This window comes from Eubalaena glacialis, chromosome 14, assembly GCF_028564815.1.
Source record: "Eubalaena glacialis isolate mEubGla1 chromosome 14, mEubGla1.1.hap2.+ XY, whole genome shotgun sequence".
In the NCBI taxonomy this organism is placed as follows: domain Eukaryota; kingdom Metazoa; phylum Chordata; class Mammalia; order Artiodactyla; family Balaenidae; genus Eubalaena; species Eubalaena glacialis.
Genome location: NC_083729.1, coordinates 29,903,864 through 29,925,353, shown reverse-complemented (window position 1 = coordinate 29,925,353; position 21,490 = coordinate 29,903,864). Strand labels below are relative to the sequence as shown.

Genomic DNA, 21,490 nt, shown 5'->3' with positions numbered 1-21,490 from the left:
AAAGATCAATGATGGGGTAGGTGACTGATTTTAAAATACAAGAGCATTCTAGATACAAACTTATTCACAGATTTAAGTGTAACCTTCAGAATACTGATCTAGGAAACAGAAAGTCCTGACATTTAAGATGAAGGCTATCACTGAAGTATCTCTCAAGTTATATGTAAAGTAAGGGAGAGTCACCTAGGCATACGTTTATAAAGGAGAAGCCAAAGCCAGGCACACATGGGGTGCTTGTTCCTGTTTCTAGAGGGGAGATCTCTGCTCTGCTAGAATCGGCAGGGCCTCTGCTCATGCGCACTGGCCTTGAGACCTGGCTCTAAGAAATCAGTCCTTGGCACACACAGGAGTCCCATTTCCAGGGAGCTCTTGTTCTTTGCCTGGGCTGAACCTCTGAGTCCAGTCACGTGTCCCACCAATAAATTTGGGCCAACCCCTATATTTGTCCTCAGATCCTCGGACAAGTGGGAACAGAGGTACTTCCCACTTTAGTGAAAGCTTCCTGGGTTACAAGTGCTGTTAATGCTTTCCTTTCCAGGCACTCCTCTCACTCTGTCATGATTTACTTAAAGGTGGAGTACTGGATTGTTCAGCTCTTCTTTTGGATCACTGCTCCATAGGATAGGAGTTGTGGCTGTTCTCATCAACCCCGGGATCCCCATGGCTCAATTCAGGCATTCCATAAGCACTTGTAAAATGAATATATGAACGGATATAAATTCATGACCACCAGTGAAGAGACCACTCAGAGTAGTTTCCACCAGGAGGATGGGAACAGTCATGGTCATATATTAACAGAGAAATATTAGGGTTTGTGTCTAAGTAAAAGAGTGATGATAAAAATATAGGAGGGACTAGGGTATATCCTAACAACATAATACATCTGAACTATTTCTTATACTAGAAAAGACGTTGCACTAATTAAGCTTTTCAGATTAACATGGTTGAAAATTACGCCAAAGATTCTGTACTAAGATGATAATACCTCAGCAGCAGGGCATGATGACAACAGCAAATAATGTTGCTATCCCCACAATTTCCTCTGATGCAATTAAAAAATATCATCAATGTGAACCCAGGAAGAATTCTGGACATCAACTACCCTGGTTATATAATGACAGAACAATAGATTCTAGCTGGCTGACTAGATAATCCAATGTAAAAAAAGTAATAAAATACAAGGGCTTGTGTTTCACTGAGCAGAAATGCTCTAAGACCATACATTTAGAAGGTAAATGATTATTGATTTAAGCTGAAAAGATAAAAGACTGAGCAACAACAAAACTATTGTGCTGTCAACTTGGTAATTATACAAATTAAGTCATATATTCTAGTGTTAATTAGAATTGCTACTTTCGTTGCATAATCAGCAACTTATGTTTAAAAGTCTGACAAAATTTCATTATATTTGTTTCATGACCATAAATTCACCTGCTAAGGCCAGATTATCTGAGAACTAAAAAAACCAAGAAAACAATAGTACTCTTTGTACATATGCAGTGCTGGTCACTTAGTACTTTTGGATCTTAACTTAATCATCACAGATTTGAGAAGGTGGGCATTATGCATCTTTTAGCGATTCCTCTGTTTAACATTCTCCAAGTATCTCCACCACCCTTACATATTTCAAAGAATTTTATTTACATTATTTATCAATAACTGCTCTTCACATTTTGTAAAGACAAAGATGACTTTTCACATTAGCAGAATCATCTGGAATAATCTGGTAAAGCAGGACTGTCTCTTGAGTCTGAGATGCAGGGTTAAGAAAAAAAGGGTAGAAAGAAACAATTTTTTTTTTTTGCTGTTGTTGTTCAAAGTCACCTCAGGTGCAAGGCAGATTGATTGCATAAATATGCGGTCGATAGAAAGGAATGAATTTAGAAAGCTGCCTGCCAGATGTTCCTGCCCGGGTTACTGGTGACTGGGTCTGGCACACTCCCACGTGGGGCTCAACCCAGCCCACCGGTCCTGCAGAATGACAATGCCCAGGCTGCAGCCCCTCCCCGCCGGCCCAGTGCATCCCGAGGCGCAGTGCCGGTTACCTGGACACTGTGGGCAGCAGGAGTCCTGGGTGCGCGTGGGGTTCTGGCACAGCAGCGGTGGGCACACCTCTGTCTCACACAGCACCCGCCCACTGTGGCAGGTGCACTGAGTACAGGTGTCAATGTGCCACGTTTCTCCTTCCACAAAGTACTCTCCCCCAGGGGCATGGCAAATGGAGGGGGTGCTGAGCTCTGGCTTCTGCACCACAAAGTCATCTGGGGAACGACACAAAATCCGAACACAAGAAATTATTCATCTGCAGTCTTACCAGCTCGGGAAGAACCTGGTGCTGTGGGCTTTAAGGGACAGAGAAGATGAATAGGCTGTTTCCCTCAAGAGAACAGGGAAGAAAACATTCCATGCACAGAAATATAAGGCAACAGCAGAAGAGCTAGTTTCAGGAAGTGAGGTTCAAGTGGTTCCAGTTTGTCAATAGTAATGAGAGGCTCCCACGAGATAATTAAATTACGGGGACTGCTACTGTTGAAGAGAACAGGAGCCCCTTAGGGGATGTCTGCGTATGTGTAGGGTTATCTAGAATAAAGATCTCTCATGCACTGAATGCTTACTATGGTCCAGTTTCCATGTTAGTGCTTTACATATGTTACTTCACTTATTCCTTACACCAATCACGTGAATAGGTACTGTTATCCTATTTAACATATAAGGAAACTGAGAACCCAGAGTATTAAGGGCAGACAAGGGATCTGAACCCAAGTCTATGTTTGTCTGGATCATGGATACACCTCCAGATTAAATACAATTGTCAACTGATTTGTGCCCCATTCACTTCATTATCTCTGGGACCCTGAGTCCTTTCAGGCTTAGAAATAAGTCCTACTGTTGAGCAGGACACACCCCAATCCCGACCAGCTGCCGGCACACCGAGCAGGAATGCTCTTTCAGAATCAACAGTCTGAACCCTCACCTGAGACTAAACATTTGTTTGGCGATATGATCAAGAGAGGTAAACGCCCAGGGGCCGATGATAACTATGAGCTCTTTCCCCAGACGAGAGGCGATCTGGGGCTCTTGGTGAGATGATAGTGATAGAGAGGGAATTTAATGCTGAAAATGTCTGGAGAGGCACTGGGAGTTGCCCTCAAGTTGTGCTGGGGAAATGAGAAGTATGAAGATATTAACCATATTCGTGTCATCCAAATACAACAGGCGTTTCAAGAAGGTGCTGACAGTGTGGAACCCTGCGGAGAAGCCATCTGGAGACACCATGGCGGGCTCACGCTTGGAGATCAGTGGAATTTGGGCCTCAGAAGAACTACCCTGTTTGTGCAGAGATACTCAGAGCTGACGTCTCCTAAGAACTCACGGGCTGTGACTTTCAAAGCAGTGGTCAGCCTAAGAGGTAGCAATACTGATGAGATACAGTGGTGCGGGCCCAGCTCCAGCTAAGAAGGCATTGTATAACTTTTAATACAGCTTTATCTCAAGGGAGCTAGTAAAGACTGGAACTTTGACCAAGTGGACATATCACAGAAAACTGACATCAGCCAACGCTTACATTCATAACCAACTGGGCCAAACTTTCTAGTATATGAGGAAAGTAGAAAGGAAGATAATTAGAATGAAAATTGAGCTGCGATGAGATAAAAGTGCATTTCTCACCATTTATAGAAAAAGAAAAATAGTTCCAAAGACTATTAGTAAACTACTGTTGGAAAAAGTCTCCCTTTTGAAAGGACTTGGAGAGGATCGACAATTGCTGCCCTTTTAAATGCTGACATGTAAGGAAGTGGTCAGAAGAAAAATGATGTGTGTTTGCAGGTGTCTTACTCTGTGAATTCCTTTGCTATATATATATCCATGTGCCTCAAGGCAAAACATGAGTGACCAGATAGACGGAGGTGATAGAAAAACTGAAAGGTAGAGGGTAAGAAAGATAGGGAAAAAAAATCTGAGACACAGTATCATTTGGTGAATCTTCTGTCAGAAGAGTTCAGAGGCTGCTCACTTATCTCAGAAGGAAAAACAGCTGATCCTTGAATAGAAGGCAGGAGAAAATATTCTTTAAAGTAGGAGTCCACAATTGCAACAATGCTGGGGTCTCTATTCAGAAAGATCCATATGTGGCAACTCACTAAAGACTTTTGGAAAAAAATATACCTACACATCCATACTACATATATCAATACCTGTATGTTTTTATATGTGTATATCTAGATAGTCACACATCCACAATAATACATCAATAATTCTGTGTGCGTTTAAGAACTTTCCATATCTCTGTAATAGAGAAAACTAGATTTGGTTTCACTGACTTTTCAGTGCTTAAGTCAATCATCTATTCTTAGTAATATCTTTGCATTTCCACTGGTCGGAGTTCTTCACTGAGTCCACCGTTTAGCAAAGACCCAGGTGCAGGCCACACTCTGCACACTCATGCCTATAATTAAAGCATGGGGTCTTCATTGGAACAAATGATTTTTCCTTCCCCAAAGAGTCAACACAGAGTTCTGTCTCATTAAATTGTTCATTTATCTTCTGTTTCAGTGGACACTAGCGGTTTTTCATATTTAACTAGCAAAACATGTGAATGAGGAAGCAGTTTTGATACAGAGCACATCTGGCTTAACTATGCGAAGCAAAACAAAACAACTTTGTCATCTGGTCCCCTATAGGGGTATGGGGGCTGCCTGTCACTTTGATACCTTAGTTACTGAGGTGTGTAGAATGTCAGGGCTAAAAAGGACTTCCAGTGCCCCTCTGCCAACCCCCTCCCTGGCAGGCAAAGCAGGTGCAGACTGAAGTGCCAGCATGCGGTACCTCCCTCCCAGGCCGGGCCTGCCTTGTTGCAAAAGGCCCAGGCCTCAGGTTCCTGACTGCACCCGTTGCACAGGTGGAGGGAGATACAGAACGAAGACTGACCGGGGAAATACAATCCTTACCCCAAAACCGGACAGTACATTTCAACTTTAAAAGAAATCCGATGCAAGAATCAGGAGACTTCATGTCTCCCTGGCCCTCTAGCTGACACACTATTTTACTTTGGGTAAGAAAGCTAATCTCTCTGTGTCTGTTTTCCAAACAAAAACTGCCTAAGCGTATTTTTCCCTAATTCAGTGGCCTCCACTCGGTGGAAGAAATAATAACTATGAAACCATGCTGAGCTCTTTGGATCAAAGGCACTAGATGAGGTATTACGGTAATAATTACTGTTATGGACAACCATAATTTGGACCGCTATGAATTATAAATCTGTTATGTTCTTCTACTAACTTATCTGGATTACCATTATTATGACTGTAAATGTTTTGGATGTGTGGTCACTCTAAACATCTCCATTTGGCAAAACTACCACATATCCATTAATTTAAAAAAAAGCAATATCCACAGACTTCAGTAATTCTCTCCCTCTCGAATATTACTTTATAAATAAGAAGCTTTCATGGAATAAAATTAACAACAACCCCCTCCAATTAACTAAGACATTCAGCCTTAATACACTATCCATAAGATGGAGAGCTGGAGCTTTAAGTACATAAGCCCACAAACCTGTACACAAATGTAGTTCAAAGACCAATGTAATTGAGTAAACCTTCAAAAATAAGGAGAGTGGTTTTAGAGCTTTAGAATAATTCTCTGGTTTTTGGCTAATCATGTATAGCACCTGGCTGACACTCGTGGCTATTGTTGACAAAAACCAGAGAGCTGAAATATGTTCCAGGGGTCGTCCCCTGCACTTCCCCCGGAATTACAGATGTGATGAGGCAAAAGTCATTTGCTTAGGGAGCACACGAGACGGCGGCCAGCTTTTACCTGAACATGACGGGCAGCACTGTCCCGGATGAATGGTGGGGTTGCCACAGGCAGGCACCGGGCAGGTGATCAGAGCACACATTTCCCGTCCACTGTGACAGTAGCATTCCCGGCACCCATCATGCCAGCTTTCCTCATTTTTATGGTGATGACCATCCATGGACAGACATGTGCCTGACAGGACGGGTGGCCCGGCTGCAGCAGGGACCTCTGGACAGACAGAAGGCAGCCTGGTAAAGAAGGAGCTACTGCACAGGAGAAACAGCCTGTAGTTCCTTACAGGTAATGCTACCCAGCCACCAAAAATCCTGTCTACACAGCACAGCTTGTGACACAGGAAAGGATCATGAAAAGAATTTAAGTTAATATGCTCTCAATTTTGAAAAAAGGAAAAAGGGAGAAAAAAACCCTGCAAATACGTTTCTCTGCTATTGGTAGGCTTATCACTTATTTTTCCTCCCTTCACTCTACGTTCTCATATTCTATACAGTAAAAAAGCAATGATTGATTTCAGCGTGAATGTTACACATATGTTTAATACATGCAGAATAATCACTCTAGAAATCTTCAGGGGGGCAATCCTGGGCCGCTAGTAACTAACAGATTTTTGTTCAGCAGAACAATTGAAGCAGTGACTAGATTTCTGTTTACTCTGACCCCCTAAAAACAGTTAAGGTGGTAACTGTCCAACTCTGAAAAAACACAGAATAAACTTTAGGGGTCTTTTACTGCTTCATCTGTGGCTCATGTGGACAGCTAAAACCAACTGGGGTGGGCAGTGGCGCTGGAGCTGGGGTAAGGGCTCACACAGCTTCAGGAACACTCCTTGAGGGGGAAGTCCTGCAAAAGGTACACCCAGGACTCACACCTATACACAACTACAGGCTGGCATGTGGTTATTCAGCAAAAGTCTACATTCTCAGGGAAAACTGTGTTACCAAGAAAATACACAAGCAGACTGTTTAGCCTCACCCACCCTCAAAGGGCTGTGAAAAGGGACCTTCGCTGTATCAATTGTCTCGATCCACTGCTGGACAGAGGGAGACTCTATGGAAGCCAAGATAAAGACGCTTTAGGCTAAAGTTCCTGAGACAAGTAAAACTGAAGAGCTAAGAAGTGATTAATTTCGTCAACGTGTGGCCCGTTCCTTTAAATTCTATTCTGAGCTCTTATTCCACTGAGATGAAAGGACAAGGGATGGTCCTCTAGAGAGTGACAGTGGTGTCAGAGTGGACAGCAATCACTGAAATTATTTCATTGACTTCCGTTCTTGGTTTCTGTGCCTCTGACTGCTCTGAGCGGGGAAGGGTTATGCGCTGGGACTTACCTCTGCACTTGCAGATAAGACAGCCACGACTGTCCTGCTGGAAACCCAAGGGGCAGATCTTACTGCATGGGAGCTCTGGGCATTTCTTACAGCGACAGATGTCACAGCCATGCTTATTCTTCCTGGGTAATTAAAATTTTGTCAGAGGTCAGAAAATCCAAAAGTCTCAAGTGATGCCCAAGTGCTTAGACCAAGGGTCACTGAAGTGATATTCTCATTAAGCAGAATGACTTGACCCTCTGCTCTCAAAACCCCCTGGAGTGATGTGTAATTAGCTCCCTGTGGCCATGACCACCACCCACCCATGGCCAATGGTTAGAACTGTCCAAGCACTTAGGTGCTCTAGGATGTGACTGTCAGAATCCCAATGACATAATTGTTGATTTAATTGGGAAAAGTGGTACCACAGTACAAAAAGATGAATGTGTAGCTCCATGAATAGGAAGGTGAAAGATATATTGCTGGTCAATGTTGGAGGCCAGCATTAGGGCAGAAGTCCTTCTTCTGTCAGAACCACAGGCTTCCTCAGACGACCACATTCTCTTGAGAAATTTCAGACACTACTAAACATTTTACTGAGATATCTACAGAATTTTTTAGCAGATAGGAGAACTTAAGGATCCATAGACCTGGGAATGCTGCGTAAATGTTGATGAAGAACAAAACGTTTAAGAAGTCCTGCAGTCAGTGTCCAGTAATTACCTCATTAGTCAGAAAAGAATACCAATTGAAAAACGCTCCACCTGTGGGGCATGACTGAAGCACGGAGGATAAAGCGAAATGGCTGGATGAACTTTTTTTCCCTTTAATAAGCTAGAGTGCCTAAATTTTGTGTTGATCAAAAAGATGATATTAAATAAATATATGTTTATTAAAAGATCACCATAGTTTAAGTGGACAAAAAAATTCTTAGCAACAATTCCTTATTTTCTCTAAAAGGAGAATGACCCTGTCTATTACAAAAGGTGCTAACCCGCCCTCCTGTGTCTTCTGTCCACTACCTGCAGCTCCTCTCTTAGGCTCAACATCTCCTCTACAAGTTTTGCCCTAGTTGGGCTTCCTGGGCAGCAGAGAAGGCGGAGTTAAGTCTATTAATCCTTAGGTTTCATCCCAAGGAGCCCTAAGTGTCAACAGTGGTGTTCAACTAAAAAAATAAACCCTGTTCTTTCTCATCTTGGACAAATTAAGGGGCTCTAAAAGAAGATGGTCCCATGGGAAACCCTTGGTATATAACTGCCCAAGTGACAAACTACAATCTGCTAAGTGAAATGAGAACTGAACACTAGGGTCTACGTATTTATATCAATATAATGAAAACAATGAATTAAATGAATGCTTCCCACTCCTGTCATAGACTGTGCCATTTTCAAGCCCTAACAGGGCTTTAATGGATTTGTTTGTTCACTCATTTATTCACCTATCCGTTCCTTCTTCCTTCTCCCATTCCCTTCTCTGTATTTCTCCCTCAGAGGCTGTCCTTGAAACATGTGCTAGCCAATGCAGTATTCGTTTGCCTACAAGAGTCAACTTGGTCCTTCTTGAATGTGTTTACTGACAGGAATACCAAGTGGAATCTATAATCCTCTAAGAGTTTTCTCTCCAAGGTGAAGTTTGGACTTGAATGCAGCCTTGGTTCTGAACTATCATAACACTGCAGCAAGTGGTTGTAGGTACTATTATGATAATAATACTTTATTCTACATCAGCAGGTAAGCTAAGAAATAGCTCTACTTTTATTAATATCATATTCATATTGTAGGATTAAGAACAATGATGATTTATTAGTTTACTTGGGGAATTTTAAAGAATAATGTTCCCAAGCTAATTATCCAATTAAAATTAGAATTAAGGTTCCCCTCTCCCTGCTAAACTAGAATTTCCAAGAGGAAGAATAAAAGCAATGCCTTTAAGATGCTGGGCAAGAGGTGATGGCTCTAAATCCCTTATAATTACTAGCACTATATAAAAATATAACAAAGTGAAAAGGCAGAGAGACCAAACTGGAAGGAACCAAGGCAGGAATGACTAAGCAAAATTCTGAAAGGTTATTTTTAAGGAACCAACTTGACATAAAGACAGAAGTAGATTCTAAGACAGACACAAAAGTAACATGTGAAATGTCTATTTTCCCCCTAGAATAATCTGAATTTTCATGGGATTTGATTCAATAAAGAATATTTTAAAATACAAGTCATAGTTCTTATCACCAAGGAAATTCATAAGATCTACTGCTATTTAAAGAATATTATAAACGTAGACAAGCATCAAGGTAGGACAGGGAGGCGTGACAGGTAAGGATGCTCCATGTTGCAAATCAGTAGCTGTCAATTCATCTTAAAGTACAGATTAAATAAGTTATCACAAAACAGTTGCTGCGACAGTGGTGCAAAGTTGAAGCGCTTACAACACTGGGACCTCATGACAGCTCCACTCCCCTTGGCAGTGTCCAAAGGCCCTTGCTATGAGGAAATCTCACCTAACAGGCCCAAAGTGTCATAACAAGGCTCTGGCCCATCTTCAAAAAAGAGTAAAACTTGATTCTTATCTTTGGAGATACCTCCTTTCCCTGCTTTCTGATTCCTCTAACAAAACAAGTATAGATATTCTGGATTCAGTACATTGCTGATTCATTCACAAACACACACAAAACAGCCAACAAAAAAAGTAAGAGACATTTCGTCAAGTTATAGATAATTAAGAACAGATCTTCTGACTTAAGAAGTACGTACAGATATCCAAATGGACAATACTTGTCACAGATTATGAGTCTGCACTTCTTGGGGCGTGGGCGGCACTGACAGATCTCACAGTTGTGGGCATCGGTTAGAAAGCCGAAGGGGCAGTCCAAGGTGCAGCCTCGTTTGAGGCCCGTGCAAAGTTCCTCCCCTGTGAAGACACATGGACAGCACGTTTCTTCCAAAGATGAAAGGAACAGAACATTTGACACTTCACTGCCTTCCCCTAATCTTCCAATCTTCCAGCAATGTAAATTTCTCAGCTCTACCACAGCATCAGCAATGGTTAAAAATTATAGATTGTGCTATTTCATGGTTATCAGAACGTAACTTCATGTTTTGGTACTAATATACACAATAAAGTCCAACTCTGAAAAACAGATTTCTGCTGTGTACTCCAGACTGGGGCTAAAGAGCAAGCTGGCAACTACTATTTGAGATGCGGATAAAACGGAGGGCATTTTCTCATGAAATTTGTTCTTATCAGCCATTTCAAACCACTGATTACCATTTATTGTTCAAAATGTGAGAAGTGGAAACTTACATCCCAAATTTCATTATGTATTTTTGTTCCTACTGCATGCCCATGAGAAACACATTCTTAAAGGTTCACACACGTTTACTTTTATGAGTTTTAGATGTTACCATATAATACTGCATACCATACGCAGCATAAAGCATTGCTTACCCTTTCTTTAAAAGGTATATCTCTAATAACATAATACAAAGTGAAATAATCAGTGTTTCAATTAGATATTTTTTTTCCCTACCGCTGACAAATATCCAGGTATTTAGATACACTTAGTTAATTGACCAAAAAAAAAATGTATGTGCCAAGGAAATATCTAGATTAATGTTTAACTATCCACTTTTTTAAATGTTCAAACTCTCCCCTGTTAGCAGAATCTGGAGTGATGTTTAACTGTCCTCTGTTAGTCAGTTATAACTTATTATTGTAGAAGGGAAAAAAAGGAACAAAGAAATGGTGGCTGGCACAAGAAACTTCTATTAGCTTAATGGAAACCTTGTAAAGAAATTTTAAAAGGTGTGATGTAGGGCTTACTAGAGTAATATAGGCAATAAAAACGTTAAGGTAAATAAGAAAAGCATGCTTGGTGATGTAACTAAAGCAAATTGAGACTTGTCTGAATTAAATGCAGAATTTGAAAGATAATCAAATTTAAAGGAGTAGACATGATGATGGCAAAAGTATGGCAATGTCTGATTATAGTTCTGCGTGGACTGGTAAAATGGGAAGCTGAGACTACTTTTGTTGGAATAATAAATGAATTTTATGTGCATATCCTTTAAGCATAAATATTGTAAATTATGCATAAGTTACTGGGAAAAACAGAACACATTTGTCCCCTCCACACACAAATCTTACAACCTAAAATTAAACCTTAACTACAATTAATAGGTGAAATGGGTTCATATTTTACATAAATATTTTAAGATAGCATCTTTTGCGAATCTTAGCTGGCAATACTTGCATATTTAGTTTGCTATCTTTTAAAAAGGATAATGTGATTTATAGTATAATTTTCTACTTTGTCATCATCATAAACCTTTCATTACACATATTTAATATAACCTCGTGGGTCTGTATCATACTGTGAAGCAACTGATTACTAATTTGCATCCTTAAAAGTGAAATTCTAAATGGCTCATTTAAAATTTTGTAATTATGACTTGAAAGGTCATCATTTTTCATCTCTTTCCCATTATTAAGGGAATGATGAAGGAGGAAGAAGACTGTCATAGCCACATTTCTTTCTCTGACACCAAGATCTAAGTTGTGAATCCATTTTTCTATTGCAAAAATTTTAAGTCTTGACACCAAGTAGATTATGTTGAGAAACAGATGAACTGACAACACTGTGGGAACATCCCTGAGGATTAAATTCCTTGAAACTCTGAGTCTGAGCACCTTTGTGCCTTTATTTCTCTGGTCCTGTAAAAAAGGAGTTTTTCCATAGTTTTTAATCTAGAATGGGCTTCATCCTTAATGAAAGCTGTTGCATCACTAAGTTTAAAAAATTTGATACAAACTAAGTTTGTCTTTACCTCTGCTTTGCAGTGGAAGGGAATTTCAAGCAAAGGCTGCTATGTGTGAACAAAAATACAGGACATTCATAGACTTCGGACTGGCTGTGACATCTTGGGCAGGTTGCCACAATGCTGCCCTGACTTGGGACTGCTCACCGTCCTGCTATCTCGTTTCTCCTCTCCAGCAGAAGGGAGCTCTAGGGCAGGGACCTATTTTCTTTATTTACACAGTCCAGGTGCTATCATGGTGCTCGGCATGGAGTGAGTGTTCAATAAATACTTGCTGAATGAATGAACCAATCGGGATTCTTGCTATTCACTCCTCTACTCTCATCAAGACTGCCACATTAACAGAAAAATAATGGGATGAAAAAACTTACTGTTAGTACTGAAAAATTTCACAATACTGGCACTTGTTAAACATCTCCAAATACCACCTTCTAGCTTAGAAATAGAGAACATTAAAGATTTCAAGGTATTCCTAGATCCATGTATCAATTATGGATTTTTCTTCAGAGAAGTATAACATCAAGGCAAACATTTACATAAAGAGCAGAACAGATAGATTAGAAACATCTTATTCATAGATGGGTGGGAGTTTATAAGTTTGTTTGAAAAGCTTTAGTACGTCACTGGAGGCAACCACAGAAAGAATGGTGGCTTTATGTTCATAATTTTTCAACATTATGACTTTGTTGTGATCTAAGAATGCTTTCTAATCCAGAGGGGAAAATTACCATTGAGGAGAAAGTGATAAATAATGGCAAAATACAGAGCCTGTGCATTATGGCTGGTCGATAGCAGCTATGCAGTAAACTCTCTGTTTATTCGGGAGGAAAAAAAGATGTTTTTGCTCCCAGGGCCAAAATGTGGCCCAACTGTGTGGGAGCATCGTTTGTACTTTGTTGTAATTGAACACCATGGAGCTTGCACACAGAACACAGTGTGATGGTGCCCCTAGAGTTGTGTTGTGCTTCTCTGCTGCAGGACTTCACACTTTTGGGTTCTGGCAATTCTCAGCAACATGCAAGCAGTTAAGGATACCAAGAATAAAGTTCCTGAGACTGTTAAATAAAGAAGTGCAACACTGCAAATGGTGGTCCCAATCTTGACCTTGATAAGTGTTTGTTCAGAGTAACAATGAAATGAAAACAGGAGCTTGCCTCCTTGTATTTGATGCTGCGACCTTCTTTAGATGCTTGATTCAGATATATGTTTCATGAAAATTATGAAAGGTTTTTTCTCCCTGCTACCATTAATTCTCTATGTCTGCACTGGTTTCTAGTTAAAAGCACTATTAACCCCTAGAATTACAGATTGTTAAAACTGGAAGAGCAGTTACAAATAATCTGATGAAATCCACTTGATTTAAAAATGTAGATGATAAGATGCTAAAAGATGGATGCCATTTAATTCACATAGATGTCATTTACTACATATAGTACCTATAGTAAGCTGAAATGTATTATGTATGTTTGACAGCAAACATTTTGGTTAAAAAGGAATGCTACTAACAGCTTGTACCAATGAAGTGTTAGATTTTTAGTAGCTTATCTAAATGATTTTAGTTTTAACTTTTGTTGCTATCATACATTCTTAAGCATTTTCTACCATGTTTCTTTTCTTTATTCTAAGTATGTCTTTGAAAAAAATTTAAATTCTCTATATGCCCTTGATGCATTACTTTGCTTAGCAGTGTTATAAGAACTGTTATTTGTTACAGGTTAAAAAAGAAAAGCTACAGTATGTTGAAATAAAAGAATCCTTTGTCATATACCTTCCATGTTCTTTTGAAGAACGTGTTTCTACTGGGTTTTGATTTCAATCTTCAAGTGACTGTCTATAATATGCTTGATTATATTGTAATAGCATTACAACATATTAGCATATTACCAATATTACCAACACATAACCAAGATTAGTCAGGGATAAGGTCCATTTTTATCTTTTTTGTACCCCTAGTTCTTGGTGTATAGTAGGCACTCAATAAATGCTAGATGAATGAAAGAAGGAATGAATGAGCAGCCAACAGGCCAGTAACAGGGGAGAAATATTTATTTGGCATTGGTCTTATTTTAAGAAAGAAATATTGATGCCAGTGTTCTATATATACAACGTCTAACCCCTAACAGAAAACTTGGGTATAAATGGTTAGGACCATTGCATGTGAAACAGGCTTTGGTGGGATGCAGAAAAATAACATAAAGGAGAGATTTAGACAAAATCCATACTTATCACATAGCTGCAATGGGAAAAAGAATATACTTAGCTATCCTTCAGTACCAGGGACTTCCTTTTTTCTAAAGCTAGGTGAAAGAGAGTGAGAATATTCGAGGGTTAAAATTAAAAGGCAAAAGGAAAGTTGTTTGTGTGCGTGTCCTCAGAGGACAGGAAGAACAGGAGGCAGGCTGGTGTCGGAACAAAGGAGGGAAACGGGGGGCTTTCCACGTCAGCTAGCTCTAGCTGACTCAGAAATGCATGTTATAAAACAGCTATCGTGTCAACAATTACCACATGTCGGGTAGTAAAGCTAGCTTTGCATTCACTAATTAGTCCTCAAAACAACCCATTACTTTGGTATTATTACCTGCCCTTTATAGGTGAGGACACAGAGGCTCTAGGAAATAAAGCAACTTGCCCTGATCACCCAGATACAAGTCAGTCTGATGCCACAGTCTGGGAGGACAGCTGGGTACATACAGTCACAAGAATCTGACAACCGAGGATGTGGCAGGTTGATTTAATTTGACTCACCACCCAAAGGTGTCAAATAATCAGGATTGCTAATGCGAGGGGATGAAAGCAGAATGCTCTATGGCTCTGTCATATACTTTCCGTGTACTTTTGTGTATGATATAGACAAAATGACAAATTCCAGCTGACATAAAATGCAATGGTCTCCTGTACATATTTCCTCCTATGTTTTAATGAAACGGAGGTGCAAAGCAGGTAGTATGCGTGGATATTCCTTTTACAAAGCCAGAAAGCAACGCTAACACAAAGACAGGCAAAGCAGAATTTTCCTGATAAGTCTCAATTTGCAAAAAGCCAGTCATATGCTTCTGACTTGCTTCAATGACAACTGAGGGAAATTGCTTCTTTGGATTTAACTACAAAGGGCTCATTGTGAATCAGCAGGGGTCTTGTGTAGGTGTGCCCATGTGGCCAAAAGTTCATAATAGCAAAGCCCAGGTGAAGATGGTAGGCGGGGTGATTAGGCATAATGAAATCTATATTTTTAGACTTCAAAAAGTTCAGGAAAAAAAATTAGGTATGCTCCCATGATCAGAAAGGATGTACAGCTCAAGAGATATGAGAAGGATTAAAATATAAACTCTTTGTGATACAATCACCAATTATCTAGGTGTCAAAAAATCAAAGTTGACCATTTAAGCCAACAAATATGGCTACCAAAGCAGCTCCCTAGTAAACTTGGCTTTCCAAAGGGAGGTATAAAAGGCAGATAGGTGTATAACAGGGACTGGTCCTCCTCTGAACAGAAACAAGTGTAGGAAGGCAGGCAGTCCCCGATGGGTGGAGGCTTATGGGAAATTTAAAGGTGGAAACAACCATCATCACAACAACAGTTTGATAACCTCCCTTTCAGCACCAAGTCCATCCCGCAGACAGTGTGATGGTAACAAGTAACTGAGAAAATCGAATTATGCAACTCCTACTTAGTATCTGTCTTCACCGAAAATATTCTTACAAAAGAAAGCATTGAATGATTAAGGTGAAGAGGAATACAGAGCCCAAGAAAACTGATAAATAAGAAAGAGATCCTCTCTCTACATTAAGTAATTCTGACTCTCTTGAGTCCAGGGTAATTATACCCAGAGGCTCATGGAGAACCTGCTGATTATAGAAGCATTGTCCATATTTGGAGACATCAGAGGGAATGGAAAGAGATTTCACAAAACTAAAAGAGGCCAAATGTCATTTCAAAAGGGACAAAGGATTCTAACACTACAGGAACTAAGCTTGACATTCACAACTGGAAATTCTGCAGAAGGAATGGTTAAACATGGGATATGCGACATTTAGGAAAGAAAGCAATGACTACCAGGAGCCATGCCCTACTAACTTCGTTTTATGTTTAAAGCAGGGTTTCCAGCAAAGGAATGTTGTAAATAGAACGTATTTTGATTTCAGATAAGATACAGATCAAGGGTTTCAAGATTTCCTTGTGGAGATGGAGCTGATATGTTGTTAGTTGAATAACTCCATAGAAAAAGTGAGGATTATGTTCAAAGTCATTTCGCAGGAAGGCCTTCAGTGCTAACAGGGCTCTCTCCTTGGTTCTATACAATTTAATTTATTTTAGTGCAATGATTTAGATGAGGACATGTAAGTTATGCTTATTTGATATAAGCTGGGAGGCATAGATAAAGTATGAGGTCATATCATCAAGATTCAAAAATATCCCAACTAGTTGGTAAACGGTTGAAAACTCTCAGGGTAATTTCTGGTTAAATTTGGCCCTGCATTTATATCATTAAAAAAAAAAAATCAAATGTTCAAATACAGAACAGATGAGAACCACCTATGTGCAGCTGATGTAAAAAGTACCAACTGGTTCTAGTTGCTTATAAGCTCAGTGTTCGCCAACAGTGTATAATCCAAAGAGCAAATGCTCACTTAGACCACACAACAGCACTGCAATAACCAGACCAGATTCTGCAATACTTTGTTTCTAGGCCACACATTTACATAAGGACCAAGAAAGTTCTAGAAACTATGTCACCTGGGGAATGACTAAAGATGTTTATTCTGGTAGAAGAATTAGAGGAATTCAAAATCGTTTTAAACATGAAGGGCAATTTTTTTTTCCAGTAAGAAATGCAATATACTCTATCATGTTTCAGAGATCATGGCCTGGAGACGTGATTGGAATCTACATGGAAGAGAGCTGGGATCAAGAAAGTGGAACACATTCTAAAGACTATGGCTGCCACACATGGAATGTGACACCTCTGTGTGAGTGACCTCCTTGTCACTGATGACCCCAGCAAGGGCGGTACTGAGAGCTCCCTGGGTGTTTGGAAACATGTGCTCCAGAGCTCCCAGGGCTGCACCCATGATGCAGCCAGACATCAAGGAGTATCTGAATATAATGAAATGAAGGCAAAAACCAGAATAAAGGAGCAGCTCTTTTTCTCCAAATGACTGTGTGTTTATGTTAAATACACTTTTTTTTCCTTCTTTCAGGTTGCTAAGGGAATGTCATGAATAGGAATGAAAAAAAAGATATTCAATCACACAATATGCTTTGACAATATTAGGTTCTGAAAAAACACAGTCTTCCATGTACTCACTGTTTTTGCACTGACAAGTTCGACAACCATTGTGATCAAGTTTGAAACCATAAATGCAGTCCTTCTCTGTCAGGGTGCAGTTTGATGACTCTCCACACGCAGGTGGATCAATTGTGATGTAGGTTGGTTCTAATAATAAAGAGAGAAAAAAAAAATCAATGAAACATATGATTACCTCTTAGATGCTATTCAATCTTTGAAATCCCACACTATGGTAAGTCACAGGAAAAAACCTAATCAGTAATCTTCATCAAATCCTAGACTTTTATACTTTCATAAGGTTGTTAACCCCTGAAAAAGAAATATTTTTATTTAAATTTTTGAAAATCCTGATGCTCTATTTCTTTACATTTGAGCAATTTATGCATTTTGGGGTACCCTCACCCCTATAGAAAGCAGACAAGAAAGGTTAAAATGAATTTAAGTCGTTATTCTTCTATTTCCTCCTGATGTTTTCTGAGTTTATTTTTTATAACAATCAGGAAACAGCTTCCAGCTGTCAATGATCTCACTCTCCATTTTGCAATACTTCTGAAATCTATTAGCAACTTTTCAAGTTAATAAATCAGAGATGTTTCTGAGACTTTAAAATATCTGAATTTCTTTGACCTTTTATGTGACACTCTCTCAATTATTATAGATGACATGACAGATCACATAATCTATAGGAGCTTATACTCAGGGCTTTAGGGAGTGGGGGAGAGAGACACAAGCATTCGGGAGGAAGAGAGAGCAGCCATCCTGAGACGAGATGCACAGAAGAAACCAAGGCCAGAGGTGATTTTGACCTTCACTGCCATGTTAATAATGAAGAATTGTTCTGGGTAGTAACAGTAATCACACACTTACGTAAAGTGTATTATGCGTCTATATAACATCTGAAGTGCTCTTCATAAATGCCTTCAAGTTTTGGATCACAGTCGGAAAGAGATGGGTGCTGTCATTATCCCTATTTTACGGATGAGGAAATCCAGCATACTGACTTGTCCAACGTCACAGGGTTAGTAAGTGGTGGACCCCAGATTCAAACCAGGTGTTCTGGCTCTAGGGTCACACTCTCAGCTTCTGTGCAGTACAAAGCGCATTGTAATGGTACCTGTTTTGCAGTGATTGATAAGGGACAGTTTATACAATGTCAGACTGTGGAGAGAGTGTTGTCAAAGGGAACAAGGACACTGACATATTTACATAGCCTCTTTTCAACCCAAAGATACTATGAACGTCTTCAGAGTAAGCTGGTTCTCACAATATCTTTGTGAAGCACTAAGTACAGAATGTCTCTACCTATGTTTTCACAAATGGAAAACATGAGGTGCAGAGAGGGTAAGTGGCTTATCTAGGTTTACATAGCAACCCAGTAGCAGGCTGGGAACAGAACAGAACAGAACAGAGGTGCCTGACCTCCTGTCCAACACTCTATCCATTAGTCCACACTGTCTTCTCAAGTTTCACCTCCCGTTACCATGGAAGAGAGACCAAAAATAAGTGTTTTATGTGCCACTGATAAGATCAAGAGTTCTACATTTTTATCCACCTGCCAAAAGAGGCCAGTGATTCAACTCTTCACAGGTAGTGAGCAACTAGGACTTATTAAAGAGATGCTTTCATCAGCATTCTCCTAGTGAAAATCTGTATGAAGACGGTGTAGCACATTCTCTATTTTTATTACAGCACAGTTGGAAGAACATCTCCCTGAAATTTTTATCTAAGATTTCCACTGCTGTGAAATTTCTAATTTCCTTCAACGACTAAAGTATCCTTTCTGACAGGTAACTGTAAACATCAAAAAGTGGTTTAGTTTTAGGCAAGTTTTAAGAGTTAGTGAATTAAATATAGTAGCGCTGTTTTCCTCCATTCTCTTAAAATTTACTGTAAATATCGTCGGTTTTTAAACCTACAGTCTCTCCTTTATCACTACTCTTGTTATACACCCAAGATAATAATTCTGTTTCAGCCTTTAGCCATAAGACTGCTGAGGTTTCGTCAAAATTATTCTAACCACAAATATAAGATAGAGCAGGGGACCTGGATCGTGTCTGAGTAAACCATACCACAGATGATCCCATCGAAGGAGGAATTAGGTCTACATTCCAGAGAGTTAATAGCAAGGATCAGGGAAGGATTCTAAACTCTTTGTCCAGTGCTTTAGTGCATGGCTTACGGGCAAGGAAATGTCTTGGGCACATCTGCACAGACCCAAAGCTTGTATTCTTTACTGACATTCAAGTTTATGAGAAACTTTTGCCTTCAGAAAGTATATGATGGAAAAATATACATCTGGGCAGATGACACTGACACTGAAAATGCATAATAATCACAGGGCAGTATGGGATTTTATTTTCAGTGAATTTTAGGGATTTGTTAAGAGAATCAATGGTGATGTGCACACTATTTTTGGTACATATTATGATTAACGGATGGGATTAGGATTGTGCTCTGTGGCTAGAAAGTAAAAAAAAAAAAGAAATTGGGTTGTTTGAGGATCAGAACCACGATACTGACAGTCCCACCCTTTATCCAAATGACTGTATCCGCTAGGTAGCCAGCTCCAGGGGTATATCAAGCACACATTTCTTTAGCAGAAGAAATATGTTCAACACGTTTCCCTGTAACATTCAGGATAACAGCTTAAGCTCAGTTTAACAAACGGGGGAAAAAATGCATAGAAGGGGTATTTAAGTAGGTGCTGGTTCTACAACACTGTGTTGTAAATATTTTAGGTAAAACAAGTCCTCCTGGATGTCTTCCAGGCCTCAGATGATGTGGCAGAATGCAAAGAAGCCAAACATTATTCTGTGCCTCTAAAATTAATATTTCCCCATTCATCGATGATGTACATTAGAGGGAAGAAACCGGAAAGTATGTAAGTTTCAAACTCTGACTCCCTCAATATTTATTAAAATAAAACACAGAAAAACTCAACAAAACCAATTTGCTCTAAAACTATTCAACTGCCCCTCAATAGATTAGGCTGAACACAACACTCATGGTGATACATTAAATGTAGACAGAAGTCTAAATTATTTTTAAAAAGCATTTAACACTAGTCATCTCACTTTATTACGTTAAATAAGTATTGTTTTCCTTTTCAAATACAAAGTGGAACAAATTTTAAAAACCTTTTAAGGATGGTGGCGCATGTGTCTGGGGTACTTACTTACTGCTGTTGTCCTCTGTCACTGGAGTAACTGCTGATTTGTAACAGACACATATGCCGGCAACTAGCTGTCTCCTAACATTTTATCTAAAGTCATACATTATGTACTATTCCCTTTCATCATTCTCTCAACATTTTAGTGCTCAGTTTCCTACCATGTGAGGCCATCTCTATTTTAGAATTCTGTAAACTATAAATTGTCTAGCAAAAACCCTGACATTATCATAAACGGATCTGAGAGTCTGCTTTCAGTACAGTATATTAATATGTAATCTCAGAACTGGTCCTGTTACTAACATCAGGGCAGTCTTTTGAGAATGAAGTGCTGTGAGTCTACTGAAATTCAATTTCTTATTCTACATAATGAACACCAAAGTGAGACACACTTGATACCATCCTGAATGAGAGTATTTCAAATCAACATTGCATTTACAGTCCTTAGAGAATAACCAAGAGCTGGTTAGACTTTTTGCATAGTTTCTATACAAGGAAGTTCTTGGTGGGGGAAGAGGTAAGTTTGAAGAGTCCAGAATCATGGTATCACAGTAGGATTGTTTCTAATCCAAATAAATAAAGGAGCTTGAGGAAGTGTTAGTGAAATCTGTGAAACGTGCACTGTGCTTGTTAGAGCAGCCTGAAATTTGTGTATTGGGAATTGTTATTATCCCACACCTTCTTTAGTCTATGCTACAGTGCTCTGAATATGGAATATATCCTGATGGGTCTTGGCCTGAAGACCAGATGATTCTCATTTAAATCCTACTTTTCTGTGCTCTTAGATTACATGGGGGTACAATACTGACATGACATGCTAGAGAGTACATGCTCCTCTAGAAGGATGACGGCGATGCCATGTCCTTGGAGAGTTTGGTGATTATCAGTTGAACAGAGGTCCTGCTAAGACTTTTGGAGACACATGCATCTGCCTGTTGCTGGAAGCAAAGAAAATGGTCTCCCTTTAAATTGGTTGGGCAGATATGTGTTAGTGGGCCTCTTTCAGAAGAGAGAAATGGTCTTGGATCTCCTCATTTAGGAGAATAAGAAAATGCTTGCACAAGGATGGATTTGGCGAGGGGAAATTCAATGA

General features: G+C 39.6%; 1 protein-coding gene across 2 annotated transcripts in view; it reads right to left on the bottom strand.

Annotated features, from left to right (window-relative positions):
* CRIM1 (cysteine rich transmembrane BMP regulator 1) overlaps nucleotides 1-21,490 on the bottom strand; it is a 204,006-nt gene that overhangs the window by 35,135 nt on the left and 147,381 nt on the right. For both annotated transcript variants that reach the window (XM_061168559.1, XM_061168558.1), the window contains exons 8-12: nucleotides 17,247-17,375; nucleotides 9,877-10,033; nucleotides 7,148-7,269; nucleotides 5,821-6,030; nucleotides 2,046-2,261 (exon numbers count right to left, since the gene is read on the bottom strand). In XM_061168559.1, the coding sequence (XP_061024542.1) occupies nucleotides 2,046-2,261; nucleotides 5,821-6,030; nucleotides 7,148-7,269; nucleotides 9,877-10,033; nucleotides 17,247-17,375 (834 nt within the window). The remainder of the gene's footprint in view (nucleotides 1-2,045; nucleotides 2,262-5,820; nucleotides 6,031-7,147; nucleotides 7,270-9,876; nucleotides 10,034-17,246; nucleotides 17,376-21,490) is intronic.